This window comes from Sceloporus undulatus, chromosome 2, assembly GCF_019175285.1.
Source record: "Sceloporus undulatus isolate JIND9_A2432 ecotype Alabama chromosome 2, SceUnd_v1.1, whole genome shotgun sequence".
In the NCBI taxonomy this organism is placed as follows: domain Eukaryota; kingdom Metazoa; phylum Chordata; class Lepidosauria; order Squamata; family Phrynosomatidae; genus Sceloporus; species Sceloporus undulatus.
Window position 1 is genome coordinate 312709233 of NC_056523.1, and position 16125 is coordinate 312725357.

General features: G+C 43.0%; 1 protein-coding gene across 1 annotated transcript; it reads right to left on the reverse strand.

Moving 5' to 3' along the window:
- Nucleotides 1-433: 433 nt before the first annotated feature.
- LOC121923465 (gastrin releasing peptide) lies at nucleotides 434-8588 on the reverse strand. Its single transcript, XM_042453925.1, has 3 exons — nucleotides 8366-8588; nucleotides 2780-3030; nucleotides 434-851 (listed from the first exon to the last, which is right to left on the reverse strand). Exons 1-3 carry the CDS (start codon nucleotides 8556-8558, stop codon nucleotides 798-800), a joined length of 498 nt encoding a protein of 165 aa, XP_042309859.1. The 5' UTR covers nucleotides 8559-8588; the 3' UTR covers nucleotides 434-797.
- Between the last annotated feature and the right edge of the window lie 7537 nt (nucleotides 8589-16125).

The window sequence follows — 16125 nt, forward strand, 5'->3', positions numbered from 1 at the left end:
AGCAGGATAGTATATCCAGACCCTTCCCACCAGCAATCTCTGGTGCAACAGGAGTCCTGCTTCTGAGTGTTGCACCAGAGACTGCTGACAAAAGGGGTCTGGAAACATCATCCTACTGCATCCCAATAGTCAGCAGAACAGACCGCCATCACTCGATGCAGCTGCTAAGATAGGTTTGGTGGATTGGGTCAAGGGGATATTACATAGTTTTGCATTTGTAATGATATCTGTGATGTATGACTTTTGTTCTTATTATCTCATCAAGGAAGGATAGTGGCTTGCATGACCAGAGTGTGGTGGGTACGCTCTAGGTTTTAATTTGAATTTTAAGGGAAAGGACTTTCTGCTATTTAAGGTTTTTGAAACCCTATTTCCAAAATAGACACAGCACCTGGGATATGCCATCTTTGGGTCAGTAAAAGCACTCACAGTGTCTTAGAGAGAGAGATAGTTATTTATTGTGAATCTTGATTGATTGTGTAACATAAAAGGTGAAGTGAGACTGGAGGGAGAGAGAAACAGCAAAGTACCGTCAGAGAATTGGAAGACCCTTCATCGACAATTATGTACAACAAAGCAGTTCAAATGAAGAAAATGCTGCTTGCAAGGGGAAAAGCCGCCAGAGAGTGTAAGTCATCATTGTTAGAAATACAAGGGAACAGGTTATTTTACACGGAAAGAAAATCTTGTTTAACACAAAAGGCATTTCATTGGTTATCATATACAACAAAATGCTCATGAAAACATAGTCTCTTGAGGATAATATTCTATGCCTTCAGTTCGGGATGACAGCTGCTTCAACTAGGAGTGGTTTCTTTTCTATCCAGCACTTGCAGCAGATAATCCATCATCTGATGAAGAGAGAGAGAAAGGAAGGAAAATAGTTGGAAAACAATCTTGTAAAAAGCCACCTGGTGTCTTTTGACATGTTCACAGTGGTGGTTGCTGGCTTCCTTGTCAGTGGGGTGGTGGATCTCCTCTGGGGTTTAGTCCAGAGCTGTCCAGGGTGATGATGAACCCTATTCCCAAAATATGTTAGGCAGCTCCTTTAGAGTTCAGAACAAAACTTGGAGTGGATTCAACTGCCCCACTGACATGAAAGCTACCAGCTGCCACTTTATGTGTGTATTATAAGCATGGCCTGAGATATTTTGCTCTCTCAGGCAAAGCAGCAAATTGTGCCCCTCTGCTTAAATCCATACTGTATATTAAGGTACAATTAGCTCTCCATATCCATGAATTTGTTATCCACGGATTCAACCATCCAGGCCTTGAAAATATTTGGAAAATATATAAATTCCAAAAAGTAAACCTTGGTTTTGCTATTTTATATAAGGGAAACCATTTCACTATGTCGATTTTGGAAATAGGGTTTCAAAAACCTTAGATAGCAGAAAGTCCTTTCCCTTAAAATTCAATAGGTGGTAGAAAAGATGGATGGTTGTGATGTTAAAACATGGCCAGAGCATTCCTGGTAACACTTTCTTATTTCGTGAAGCTCTAAACAGTGGCAGTTTGTAGTTCCAGTCCCAGTATGATGAAGAATCTGCTCTTGGGTATACTCTGATTTTACAGGATCTATCCAAGGTGCTGAACCTAATTTGAAAAAAGGGACTGGTATCTTCGATTCCTTTTTACATTTTGGACTAAAACCCAGAACAGATCCACCACCTTACAGACATTGGCATCACTGGCTGCCACTGGCCCTGCACAAAAGGTGCAAATCAGGCTTACTTTGCAGAAGATTAAGCAAACATAAACAGAAGGTGTTTGCCTCTTGGGACAGCTGTTTATCTCCAATGCAGTTTAATAATATAATCATAAATAAAATTTTACTTTTATCCCACCTCTCCAAAACAACTAAGGCAGCTTATGTTTGAGGTGGCTTACTTCCTGAGATGGTGTGATAAACGTCCACTTCAGAACTATGTAGAAGAAAATCCTAAGGACCTCATCAAACTGCAAATTCCAGAATTCCACAGAATGGAGCCATGAAAATTAGTAATGTCAAACTGCTATAACTGTGTATCTTTTTATTCCAAAGATATCTTTTTGAATCTCATCTCTGCTGTGGACTCAGTCCTTGACTTTTCAAACCCCGCCCAAACCTTGGTCCCCAAATCTGCGCTATTGATAATGCTGACCTACCCACAAGGACTGTTGCAGAAATAAGAAGTTACCACATGTTAAAGACTCTCACCACTGAAAGCCCTATAAACATATTAGAAATAAGTAAATAAATAAAGTATATTGTATTCATAAACTGCAGGTTGGAACAGATTTGTATGATAACTTAAAAATAAGTGATTCAGAGCCTTACTGCACAAGAAAAGAAATCCAAAATAGATTGGGAGATTAGCGGCTTTCTCTGAGCCTCTCCACATGTTATTGTATCACTTCCACTCTCTTTCCAAGCCAGTCATAAAAGCATGCCTTTTGTGGTGCTGGAAAAATCCATTTGACAAAAGGCATGTTTTTATGACCATCTTCCTCAGGAAGGAGAATGGAAGTGATACGATGTCATGCAGAAAGGCACAGAGAAAGTTGCTACATTCCTGTTCCATTTTGAACTTCTTTTCTCATGCGATAAGGCTTTCAGTTTCTCACTGGTTGAATTTCTTGGTTATATTTTCAGCTCTGTTGAGCCATGCTTTGCATCAAATAAATTGTTTTCCCAACAAATAAATTGAGCTGAACTGAACTGCACCACCTGGAAGCTTTGTGCATTCATAATCATCAATGACAGAATATCAAAGGTTATTGCAAAGTCTGCACTTACATCTTTGAGACTGCTGTTGTCTTCTGCCTCCCAAGCGCTCTTGGCAGAAAACGGCAATTCTTCCCTGAGGACCTGAGTGCTTCGGTTTTCATTCCCATCTAGGAGCCTGAGGAACTGCTTGAGCGTCTCCTCCCATTGCAAATAGTCCCCCAGCTGCTTGATGTTATCAGGCAGTGAAGGGAAGGGGGACTCATTCCGTTCTTCGTATATATAAGGAAAATCCCCTGTACTCTTTTTCCCCATGAAGTGACCTGCAAGAAGAACCAGAAATGCCATTTAAATTAGTGCCAAAAGCTACTGACAAGGAGTGCTGTGGAGTCATGGAATCAGAAGCTATTTTGGATGAAGTTGTAGTAGGAATTAGTAAAACTGTACCAACTCTGCATCTGGCTCCAAAATAAAAGTGCCTAGTTAGTTTGTTCCATATTTTGTGCCATATTCTAACTTTTAATGAATTTCAAATGGTTTTAAATCTATAGATTGTTCCATTGTTTTAAAATAACTTTAAATAACTCTTAGATACATTTTTTGTTTTTTGTTTTGTTTGTCTTTACACTCCTTTTACTGCTTTGTAAATCATCTTAAATCCCAGTATTTGAGAAAAAACCTAGATCTAAATTGATAAACCAGCAGCACCAACAACATCGGCCATGAGATTGTGTCTTATATCACACCTGAAGCAGCAGGCCAGTGTAAGGATTTCCAAGATGGGTTGTGTGGCCCTGCTAGCATTCACCATATGAAGTGACTGCCTCATTCTGCCTAATGGTAGAGCCAGCCCATACGAGCAGCATCCTTGTCCGTTGTGCACACTCCTTTATTTTATACCACTGCAAATCCTGAACAATCAGATTTTACTTTCCAACTTCTGAAGCCCTATAAAAAGCAAACACAATGCATGTTTTTCTGATTATTTTAAAAACAAAGCAAAAGAAGCTTCAGGGGGCAGTGATTTTGTGTGAAGAAGCATCAAAGAAGAAATGTCTCATGTAACCCTTTTTTCCACTGGCTGTTTTCCAACCTAGTCCTCCAACGTGCACCCAAATGTTTTGTCTCATGATGGAGTACCAGAAAAAAGTAGGCACATCTGGAATCTTGGCAGGGGAGAAAAGGAGTTTGGGGGCCTTAGTTTTTCAGTAAGGGGAAATAGATTGGGATAAGTACCTCCACTCAGAATCACATTCACACGAGGCTTCCTTGAGTTAAATCAAGTTACATACAACTGGCGAGTAAGGTTTAACTTAGCTCTGTGGATACGGATGTTGAGCAATGTTTCTATCTATCACTTTACCATTCTCTGCAATAACCTAACATCTGTCTCCAGCCAGTCTTGAAATTGAAGCAGTGGACCAATGGGACGTTGAAGTACTATTATATTCAAAGAATTGCTGCCAACCGGGGCAAGTTCATAAATGGACAAGTTCACAAATGTGAACCAGACAGTTTTGTACTTTCCATTTATCCAAGCTGCATTGGAAGAAGGAAAACTCACTGAACTTTTAGCACAGGTAGTACCGCCACTGTTGCAGAAATGTTTATAATCAATCAATCAATGTCTAGGAAAGCTGATGCTGCCAACTTCTTTCTTTCAGTTAGTCTCAAAGGTGCTACAAGATCTCTCTGCATTCTGGACACCACAGTGCACTTAAGAGATTTTTCAACGACACAGCATGCAAAAGTTACTTTTCAAAGTACAGTTCCCAGAATCCCAGAGGACTGGCTTGGGTACTGGCTGGGGAGGGATCTGGAAATTGTACGTAGTGCAAAAAAAAAAAAAAAGAGGTAACTTTTCCAAGCTCTGGGCACTCTGGATTGCTTGAATGATGGCCACCTGAGCAGAGAGATTTTGATTTCTCAGCTCATGCATGCCTACTGTTCCAGCTTGCATTTCAGGGAAGACTAGCATGGCTTGCATTGAAGACAATGGTACTATGTGACCCAAGGCAGGCAGACAAAGAGATAGGACAGGTGTGTGCAAGTTACAGAGAAAATAAAAGATGGTTTGATGGAGTAACATATTCTGCTTTGGTCAGGCCCCACCTGGAGTACTGTGTCCAGTTCTGGGCACCACAATTCAAAAAGGACATTGAGAAACTGGAGTGTGTCCAAAGGAGGGCGACAAAAATGGTGAAGGGTCTTGAAACCATGTCCTATGAGGAATGACTTAGGGAGCTGGGGATGTTAAGCTTGGAGAAAAGAAGGTTAAGAAGTGATATGATAGCCCTCTTTAAATATTTGAAGGGATGTCATATTGAGGAGGGAGCAAACTTGTTTTCTGCTGCTCTAGAGACTAGGACCTGGAGCAATGAATGCAAGCTCCAGGAAAAGAAATTCCACCTCAACATTAAGAAGAACTTCCTGACAGTAAGGGCTGTTCGACAGTGGAACAAACTCCCTTGGAGTGTAGTGGAGTTTCCTTTCTTAGAGGTCTTTTAAGCAGAGGCTGGATGAACATCTGTCAGGGATGCTTTGATTTAGATTTCCTGCATGGCAGGGGGTTGGACTGGATGGCCCTTCTGGTCTCTTCCATCTCTATGATTCTATGAAATTATTCACTGTGAAAGCTTTCAAGAATGGGAGGGAATCTTGTTGACCATTAAAGCACCTGCCATGCAGACAGATGGTACCAGGTTCTATCACTGACATGAGAAAGACCTTGGGTTGGATCCAGAAAGTCCAAGTTGTTGTTCCAAAATGTGGACAGCCACTGAGCTTCAGTGGGCTCAGTTTTCCTGGATGTGAATGGCAAATGTGTTCTTTTGAGTGTGGCTTCTGTTCATGCAAAGAGGGGAGACATCCATAAGTTTCGGGGGACAATCCTGAGGGCGCTCAGTTGCCACAGAATGATGATGGAGAAAGAATAAAAATTGGAGAGACAAGGGAATTAAATACCCTTAAAGAGGACACAGATGACTGACTGACTGGACAGCGAACTAGACCATTCCTCTCTGCAATTCTCACACACACACACACACACACACACACACCAGTGTAGTGCAGAGGTTTGAGTGTTGGATTATATAACTTTAGAAATCAAGGTTCAAATCCCTGCGTGGCCATGAAAACCCACTTGGGCAAGTCACAGTCTCTCAGCCTCAGAGGATGGCAATGGCAGACTTCCTCTGAAGATACTTGCCAAGAAAACTCTGTAGCCTTAGGTTCACCATAAGTAGGAAATGATTTGAAGACAAACAACACATCACACACATATATGCATGCACATACTCACATACGCAGTTATTTGCTTACTTATCTTTTGCAAGTCCACAGCGGACAGCCATTGACAGACCTATTCTCCTTCTGTACTGCAGCCAATCATTTAGTACAGGTTCAGCATCCCTTATCCAAAAAGCCAAAATGCTCCAACATCCCAAACTTTTTGTACGTTGACGTGACGCCGCAAGTTCAATATTAGAAAATTGTGTTTTGTGCACAAAATTACTGCAAATGTTGTACAAAAATTGCCTTTGGGCTATTTGTATAGGGTGTATAAGAAACATAACATGAATTTCGGGTTTGGACTAGGGTGCCATCTCCAAGATTTTGTATTTGCAAATCGATAGGGGGTTTCTCTGCATTCTCTGATGATGCCAGTCACTGATGCTGGTGAAACGTCAGGAATAAACTATTCTAGAACATGGCCAGATAGCCTGAAAAACCCACAAAAAACTATGGATGCTGGTCATCCTTCACATTCCAAAATCTGATGAAAGAAATCCAACATTTGAAGCCCTTCTCATCCCAAGCATTTCGGATAAAGGAGACTCAAGATATAGTAACTTTCTGGCATTGAATCTACATTGGGTGAAGTGGTTTCTAGACAAGAAAGGGCTCTTTTCTTAATTGGTGGATTCGTTTTATCACTGAATTTGCAAAACCTGAGCAAGACAGATGGCTGGGGCTGATGGAAATCTCTCCTTCATAGGGTCACCCTATGTTGAAGCCAGCTTTGTGGCAAATAACACAACACACACACATACACACACACAGAGCCATACAAAGTACTTTGATTTTTAAAAAATGGCCAAAGGATGGGGGAAAGGGTGGACATTAAAGTCCCAAATTGGGATTGATGTTCAATGGAAGGGAGATTCGAACTCGCGGCCCCAAAGGAGAGCTTTCTCCTTTGGAGTCCAGCCAGGGTGGCCAGGTGTGTCCTCCTTTTCCAGGACAAGTCCTCCCTTTCTTCCACCTTCTGTCCAGGAGGAATGTCCTCCATTCTGTGCAGGACTGAGAAGCATGGGCTGACATTTCTAGGAGGGTTGGGGGCTTTTCTTTGGGCAAGGGTTGTGGAAGGAAAGAGGAAAAAAGGAGGAAACTGGCAGACAGGCAGTATAGAAAGTGGTTTGCGCCTTGGATTCAAATGCTGACCCTACAGAAAGCCAGGTTTTATTTTCAAAGTTGGGCAAACTAAACTGGAGGAAACTTCTTTGGCCACAGATCTGCTCCCTCATCCTATGAGCCTTCCTAGCATCCAAACCCGATATAGATAGATAGATAGATAGATATGTTCTTGGCTTTTCCTCAGAACCTGAGGTATACACCTTTTGGACGACCTTTTTCTTCCTGTTGTATTCTACTCAGAGTTTGCAAAAGTTGGGTTTTTTGGACTGGGGGATTCTGGGAAGGATAGTCAGAAAGAGAGAGAGAGAGAGAGAGAGAGAGAGAAAGGTTTCCAAGTTGTGAGGAAACATCTGAGACATCTTTCTCCTGAGAAAACCAAATACGCCTCAGTTTTAGCACCACGCGGCTTCCTTTGGACGAGGCATCCATGCTGACAGATTTGGGGAACTTTACTCCAAGAAAGGCAATTCCCCCCCCCCATCCTCTATCCTCTTTACTATGAGAGCCAGCATGATAGTGACTGACTCTGGAGACCAGGGTTCGAATCCCACCTCAGCCATGGAAACCCACTGAGCGACCTTGGGCGAGTCACACTCTCTCAGCCTCAGAGGATGGCCATGGCAACCCCCCTTCTGAACTAAGTTTGCCAAGAAAACCCTATGAGAGGTTTCCCTTAGAGTCCTTTCCACAAGTTGGGACACAAACAACCATCACAACACCCCTAAGTGACAAAACACTTCAAGGCAGAGACCTGCTCCTATCCTTTTTGGCCAGGTGTCCTCCTTTTCCAGGACATGTCCTCCATTTGAACCTTTTTTCCTCTCCAGGAGGAATTCCCTCCAAAGTCCTCCATTTGGAGCAATGGCCCAGAAGAAGGAAAGCTTCTAGCTTTTATAGTGTGGAGTGGGTGGGTGTGTCGTGTCCTCCATTTTCCTGGGAATGTCCTACACTTTGCGGTGCCTTGTGTCTCCTCCTTTGCTCCTAAGTCCATACTTAGTCCTGCTCCAAATGGAGAACTTTAAAGAAAAATGGAGGACATACCCAAAGAAAAGCCCCCAACCCTCTTAGAAATGCCAATCTATGCTTCTTCGTCCTGCTCAGAATGGAGGACGTTTGAGATTAACTGGAGGACATGCCCAGAGAAAAGCCCCCAGCCCTGCTAGAAATGCCGAGACCTTCGCTTGTGGCAGCCCGAGCTTTGCCTCCTCCTTGCCGCTGCCTGCTGCCTGCTGCCTTACTTACCCACCGCCCAGTGGCTGCCTCTGGGGTAGATCTTGGCCATCGGGGGCGCCCCTCCGTCGCCGCCTTGCAAGGGGGCTGCCCCGGCGCCGCTGCCCCCCAGGACCAGGGCCAGCAGAGCCCACAGCCCCAGCAGCCCTAGCAGCCCAGAGCCAGGATGCTGCCGATGCCCCAGCAAGACCTCCGCCCGCGCCATCCTCCTCCTCCTCCTCCGCTGCTTTGGCTCCTGGCTCCTGGGCTGCTGCCTCTCGCCTTTATAGGCGAAGCCAGAGGGAAAGGTCAGGCGCCCAGCCCAGTCCCCCCCCCTTCCCAGGCGCCTCCTGCTCCAGAGCCCCCTCTCCCCCTCCCCCTTGGAAGGAAGGAAGGAAGGAAGGGAAGGACGGGGCTGGCCCACTGGGAAGCATTGGGGAGGAAGATGCAAAAATATATGGGCAAGGATGCCCCAATGATTCTCTATGGGCAAGTGTTCTTCAGTTATTCCTTATGGGCAAGTATTCCTCAATGTTTCTCTTTGGGCAAGTGTGCCCCAATGATTCCTTATGGGCATGTATTCTCCAATGATTCTCTGTGGGCAAGTATAGAATCATAGAATCATAGAGTTGGAAGAGACCACAAGGGCCATCCAGTCCAACCCCCTGCCATGCAGGAAATCCAATCAAAGCATCCCCAACAGATGGCCATCCAGCCTCTGCTTAAAGACCTCCAAGGAAGGAGACTCCACTACACTCCGAGGGAGTTTGTTCCGCTGTCGAACAGCCCTTACTGTCAGGAAGTTCTTCCTAATGTTGAGGTGGAATCTCTTTTCCTGGAGCTTGCATCCATTGTTCTGGGTCTTCGTCTCTGGAGCAGCAGAAAACAAGCTTGCTCCCTCCTCAGTATGACATCCTTTCAAATATTTAAACATATCACCTCTTAACCTTCTCTTCTCCAGGCTAAACATCCCCAGCTCCCTAAGGCGTTCCTCATAGGGCAAGGTTTCCAGACCCTTCACCATTTTAGTCTCCCTCCTTTGGACACGCTCCAGTTTCTCAATGTCCTTTTTGAATTGTGGTGCCCAGAACTGGACACAATATTCCAGGTGAGGCCTGACCAGAGCAGAATACAGTGGCACTATTACTTCTCTTGATCTAGACACTATACTTTTATTGATGCAGCCAAAAATTGCATTGGCCTTTTTAGCTGCTGCATCACACTGTTGATTCATGTTCAAGTTGTGGTCTACTTGGACTCCTAGATCCCTTTCACATGTAGCCAGGTGTCCCCCATCCTATATCTGTGCATTTCATTTTTCTGCCCTAAGTGCAGTACCTTACATCTCTCTGTGTTGAATTTCATTTTCTTAGCTTTGGCCCAGCTTTCTAGTCTATTCAGGTCATTTTGAATCTTGATCCTGTCCTCTGGAGTATTAGCTATTCCGCCTATAGTTTTTCTATAGGCAAGTACTAACATTTGTTTTAATATCTCCTCAAGGAAGGTTTGCTTTCTTGTTCTGGTTGTGGTTTTTGTGTGCCTTTCTTTCCAACATTTGAAGACCCGGTCATTTGCAACCCTCTTATTTGTTGTTTTTGTTATTGTTGTTGTGTGCCTTCAAGTCCTTTCTGGCTGATGGCCTCCCTGTCCTGGGATTTTTGGCAAGATTTGTTCAAGGGAGTGGGTTGCCCTGGCCATCCTCTGAGGCTGAAAGAGTGTGACTTCCCCCAAATCACCCAGTGGGCTTCATTTATTTTATTTATGTATCTCAAGGATTTATATCCCGCCTTTCTCCCACAATAGGTTTCAAGGCGGGTCATGGCTGACCCTCTCATGGGGTTTTCTTGGCCATTGTTGTTCAGAGGGGGGTTGCCCTGGCCATCCTCTGAAACCGTGAGAGGGTGACCTGCCCAAGGATTATAACTGGGTTTTCCTGGGAATCCAGTTCTGGTCTCCAGAGTTGTAATCCGACGCTCAAACCACTGTGCCACCTTGGCTCTCTGCTGAACATAAAGAAAACAAAAATAACGGCCATGGAGAAAGTGCACAGAAACAACCTAGACAATGATGAAATCGGAATAGTTAAAGAGTCCCCTTTGCTTGTTGTTGTTGCATGCCTTCAAGTTGTTTCCAATCTAAGGCAAGCCTATCTTGGGGACTCCTTGGCAAGATTTGTTCAGAGGGGGTTTGCCATTGCCATCTCCGGAGACTGAGGGCATGTGACTTGCCCAAGGTCTCCCAGTGGGTTTCATGGCTGAGCTGGGAATTGAACCCTGGTCTCCAGAGTCATAGACCAACACTCACGCCACTACATCACTCCTGCCTTGGGTTCAAATGAAGACTGCAGTCAAGAAATGAGAAGAAGACTAGGACTGGGAAGGGCAGCTGTGAAAGAACTAGAAAAGATCCTAAAGTGTAAAGATATACAACTGAGTACCGAAGTTGGAATTATCCAAGCCTTTGTATTCCCCATTAGATTATACGAGAGCTGGACAGTTAAGAAAGAGGATAGGAAGAAAAGCAAATCATTCAAGATGTGGCGCTGGAGAAGAGTGCTGAGGATCCCATGGACAGCCAAAAGGACAAACAAATGGGCCCTAGTTCAGATCAAGCCAGAAATCTCCCTGGAAGCAGAGATGATCAAGTTGAGGCTGTCATACTTTGGTCACATCATGAGAAGGCATGACTCATTGGGGAAAACACTAGGAACGGTGGAGGGAGGTAGAAAGGAAGGAAAGCTGCATGGTAGATGGATGGACTCTATTAGGGAGACGACAGTATGAGTTTGCAGGACCTAAGCAGAGCAGTAGAACACAGGGAGTCTTGGAGATGTCTCATTCACAGGATCACCATGAGTCCAGATAGACTTGAACTGAAAGAAGTTGGAAGCATAGGTTTTCATAGATTTGAGCCTACTTCCTCAGATGCATGTTTGGAGTGGAGAATCCAGAGACAGGTTTTTCATCCACAGAGTTGCCATAAGTCAAAGTCAACTTGACAGCAAATGATGCAACAACAAACCATAGTTCAACAGAAAGCCCTATGTGTCATCTCCGGCAACCTGTGGCAGTTGGTAGCTTGCAGTGGTGGACAATGAATACACTCTAGGTTTATGCCTGCACCTTAAAGGAGCTATCCAAGGCAATTAGTCCCATTGTCAACATAGATTCTGCCCTTTGGACAGAAGGGCAGTTTTGACAAAAACCAGGAGCAGATTCATATCAGCACTGCTAGCATTGCTACCAAAAGTGGAGGCTGCAGATGGCAGAAGTAGGGAAAGGGCTCACCAAATGAAATCTTTGAAAGAGGTGCCCAGGCAATATGGAGATAATGGCCCAATGCTCTGATGCAGGAATAGTCCATTTGATCCATTCATGAAAAACAATTAATCTAGGATTTTGCCCAGAATTTCCTCATCTTTTCAGTGGTGTGCTTAATGTTCATGTCTGACTGGCCCAAGATCAGTCAGTTTATTGTTTATTAGAGACCTATCACCACTTAAAAGTCTGAATGAGATTTCACTGCAGTTTCTTCTTTTCCATCTCCCTTGTTCTCATCCAGGAAGTCCAGTTGCAGGACCCTGATATTTTCTGATGAATATGCAATCCCTCATTCCCACTCCTCTAGTGGCAGGCCATTTGTTCCTATCTCCTCTATACATTAAACAAGCCCCCACCAGAACTAAGCTATCAATAGAGAACAAAGCCTGGATTTCCTTGTCTAAAGCTAGTTCCATCGTTCACCTCTCCATTTGAGGAAACTCCCCCTTCTATAAATGAAGGGGGATCTTTGTTTACTGCTGTGGTTGGTGAGACTTGATAAGGCTTTGGACTGCTGTCCCCTTATCAAAACAAGGGGAAGGGGCTCTGTGTTTGTGGAGTTACTGCCTGATAACCACAGGGGTTTCATACATGGATACTCTCGCTTTTGATTGATGAAGCCTCCCTCGCATACTGTGTTATTGTGTCTTGCACTGTATATTATGCCTACAGTCTTTCAGAGATACTGGGGAACACCTTTGCTAACACCCACCACTTAACTCAAACTGTTGATGTCTGGTGTCATCGGGTTTTTCTAAATGCCCCTTTCATTTTTGTGTTCCCACTCCACCACCAGCCCATGACTTTTCCTGCATGAAGATGCACATCATGTTCGTCTGACAGTATTTTTGCTAGCATGTTGTATCCGTTATCAAATCAGCAACATCAGCATCAAATCTCTGTGATGCCTGGGAGCTCAAAGTTGTACACTGTGGATGCACATCAGATTCATTTGAACATGGATGAGTTGTGTATCCATAGCTTTCATTTGGTGTTAGATATATCAACATTGCTTTCTTAGTTATCCCACCTATCTCGTTGTACTGGATCCAAGGTAGCTTACAAGCAATGAAAAACTGGGTACAACACACACACACATGCGCAAGTGTAAAACAGTAAACAACTGTTTAGCTAAAAATGTTAAAATGTTGTTGTTGTTGTGTGCCTTCAACTTGCTTCTGACTTGTAGTGACCCCAACGTGAAACTATCATGGGAGTTTCTTGGCAAACTTTGTTCAGCGGGGCTAAATTCCTCAAAGTCTGAGAGAGTGTCACTTGCCCAGGGTCACCAAGTGGGTTTCCATGGCAGAGCATGGATTCGAATTCTGGTCTCCCATAGCCCTAGTCCAACACTCAAACCACAATACCATGCTGACTCTGCCTAAAACAATATAATATACAATTAAAACATAGCACAATCCAACTAAAAGCCCTGTCTGCCACATAAAATATAAGACAAAGGCCTGCCTGAACCTGGGGGCAAAATCCACAACTTGGGAGCAGCCAACAAGAAGGCTCATGTTTTCTCAAGTGGTTTTCTCCAGGCTTATATTCATTGCTTCCTGGTAATAGCACTTGGAACAATATTGCCTAATTTCAGTTTTATGGTTGAAAAAAATGGCGTGAATCATATTGATAACTCAATGGATTCAATGCGATTTACACAAATGTTGAGTTACCATTCAGCAACTGATGTATTTGATCAAGTCTAGATGGGAGTAACCAATTGGATTCATGCCAAATTAACTGGAGTACAAAAAACATAAACCAGCAAGTTTATAGCCTGTGGTGCTCATAGCTGGGAATGGGTATATGCAGCCATGTAAGACAATCAGCTATCATGCTGATTTGGCAGGAAGAATGAATTCCCAAGATGACAAAACTGAGGCTGTCATACTTTGGCCACATTATGAGAAGGCATGACTCACTTGAAAAGACAATAATGCTAGGAAAGGTGGAGGGAAGCAGAAAAAGAGGACGATCACATGCTAAATGGATGGACTCATTTAAGAAGGTCACAGCAATTAATATACAAGAATTAAGCAGAGCAGTGGAGGGCAGGAGGTGTCTCATCCACAGAAATCGCCATGAGTTAGGACTAACCTGAGGGTAGTTAACAACAACAACAACAATAAACAAACAAACAAATTCCAGCTCCCCAGCTCCCCTATCCAAATAGGAAATTGGCACCATCACCAGTTTTGTAACTGCCTGAAAAACTAGTATGGAGGAGATAGTATCCATGTAACAGAACATCTGCTTGTCTATGGAGGTAGCTTTCTTTGTGCATACATATCTCCCAGCTGAAATGAGGCAAAAGACACAGTCTTTCTTTATTAAACCTTTAGGAAGTTGACTAGCAAGAGAACATGAATAAATATAACTCCTTTTCTATCTTATAATTATACCCTGAAAAATAATTTTGTATAGATAGATATACTGTCATAAATTTGCATTTATCCTCATTATCATTTATTCTGTGTTACTGAGCATATATAAGCAAAGGAAAGCTCCAACACTAAACCACTTTAAGTGACTCAGCCACTTTCCTTTGAATCAGTGTCTTCGTATATGTAGATTATAGGCACACCTGTGTACAAATCCAGTGAAAAGTTCTCCTGGTATTCCAATACTTGCCCAACTAGCTTTAGGGAAAATGGGAGACAATCCAGTTTTGTGTGTTGGGAAGACATGAAATGGAGTTTGATTTTTATAATCACATTCCCATGAGAGAGCCTTTAGGGCTGAAGGGTGGAATATAAATACCATAAACAAACAAACAAACAAATAAATAAATATTTTTTAATTTATTTTCATTTCTGCAAAACTGTTGTAGTGTGCCTTCAAGTCATTTCCGACTTATGTTAACTCTAAGGTGAACCTATCATGGGATTTTCTTGGCAAGATTTGTTCAGAGGCTGAGAGTGTGTGACTTGCCCAGTGGGTTTATATGGCTGGACTGGGATTCGAACCCTGGTCTCCAGAGTTGTAGTCCAACATTCAAACCACTGCATCTGCTTATTTCTTCTTTCTTAAGGAAGATTTTATGAAAATAAGATAGCACGTTTCCCAAAAGTCAGATTTCAATATTTTGGAGACACTGCAACACATCACTAATAGTTTGCACATAATGATAAGCTAGTTAGTGGTTTGTCTTGATTCACTTGTAGTCCAAAAATATCCCCCCTCCCCCCCAAAAAAAGTTAATCTAAACTGAAGCCACAAGGAACAAATTGGTGTTCTGAGGTTCCTAAGGTATGAATGGGTGGTAAAAATGTGCTTTCTGAATGTGAATTTTGAAACACAAAATTCATTTGTTTCATATATACCTTATACACATAGCCTGAAGGTAATTTTATGTAATATTTTTAATAATTCGTGCATGAAACAAAGTTTGCATACACTGAACCTTCAGAAAGCAGTGTCCCTGTCTCAGCCACCCATGAAAAAAGTTTTGGGTTTTGGAATATTTTTTATTTCAGAATTCCAGACAAGGGAGACTCAAGCTGTACATCAGAATTTAGAAGAAGTAACCAGTGGTATATTTTGGAATACATATGCTCAGCATGACAGTTCTTATAGCCACCATTCCCAACCTCCATGAACAACCCAAAAATGCAAGACAGATGTGTGTCCATGTCACCCAATCACTTCTAGCAGGTTTGATATCCACCAGGCGCAGGACTTTTGTAAAGTCAGTGAGTCTTAATTCCCCATTCAAAACAAAGCTGCACTAAAATACCTTGGATAAAAACAGGTCACAATAATCTGTTGCTGCTGAGAAAATTCATTCCATGACCTTAGTAAATATGGCTGGTAAACTCTGGGGGAACAGAGACACCACAGGGAGGTGGCAGATGGTATCACTGGTCCTGCTAGTCAGAAAATCCTGGAAATTTGACCCTATGAGACCTGGTTCGATTATAGCACATCTTGAAAGATCAGGTGAAGCAGTTCATCATGCTTTTTAGTTACATGGTTGTCACCTTTATGGATTCTTCATACTTTAGGAATCATGGACCCAGGTGGAAATGGATCAAATTTGTCCAGTTGTTTTGTGAATCCTCTCCCTGAACCAGTTTTAATCATTCCTTCCTTCACTTTCAAGAATATATACTTAAAAGGGCATATAGAGGGAAGAGAAAGGCTTCTGTAAAGAGCACGCAATCTTCTAACAAGCAACAACCTAGGATAAAATCATTTTGCGCTGGGGAGGGGACTAATGTAATGGATTTCTCTGCCATGCTCAATCTGAAAAGTGAAATTGATTTTCAAGAAAGCATCTATAATGGCCAACAGGTATTGTGGGCATATCTCAAATCCACACTTAATCATTACATCAATATTACCCATCTGTGTTTGGTTGCTGTGATACACCACTCTGTACTTGACACATTTCATCCTAAAGATGTAGTAAAGAACCAAATGGCCCAGAATTTGTGAACTTAGGGAATGACATCCCTCATTGGTTCC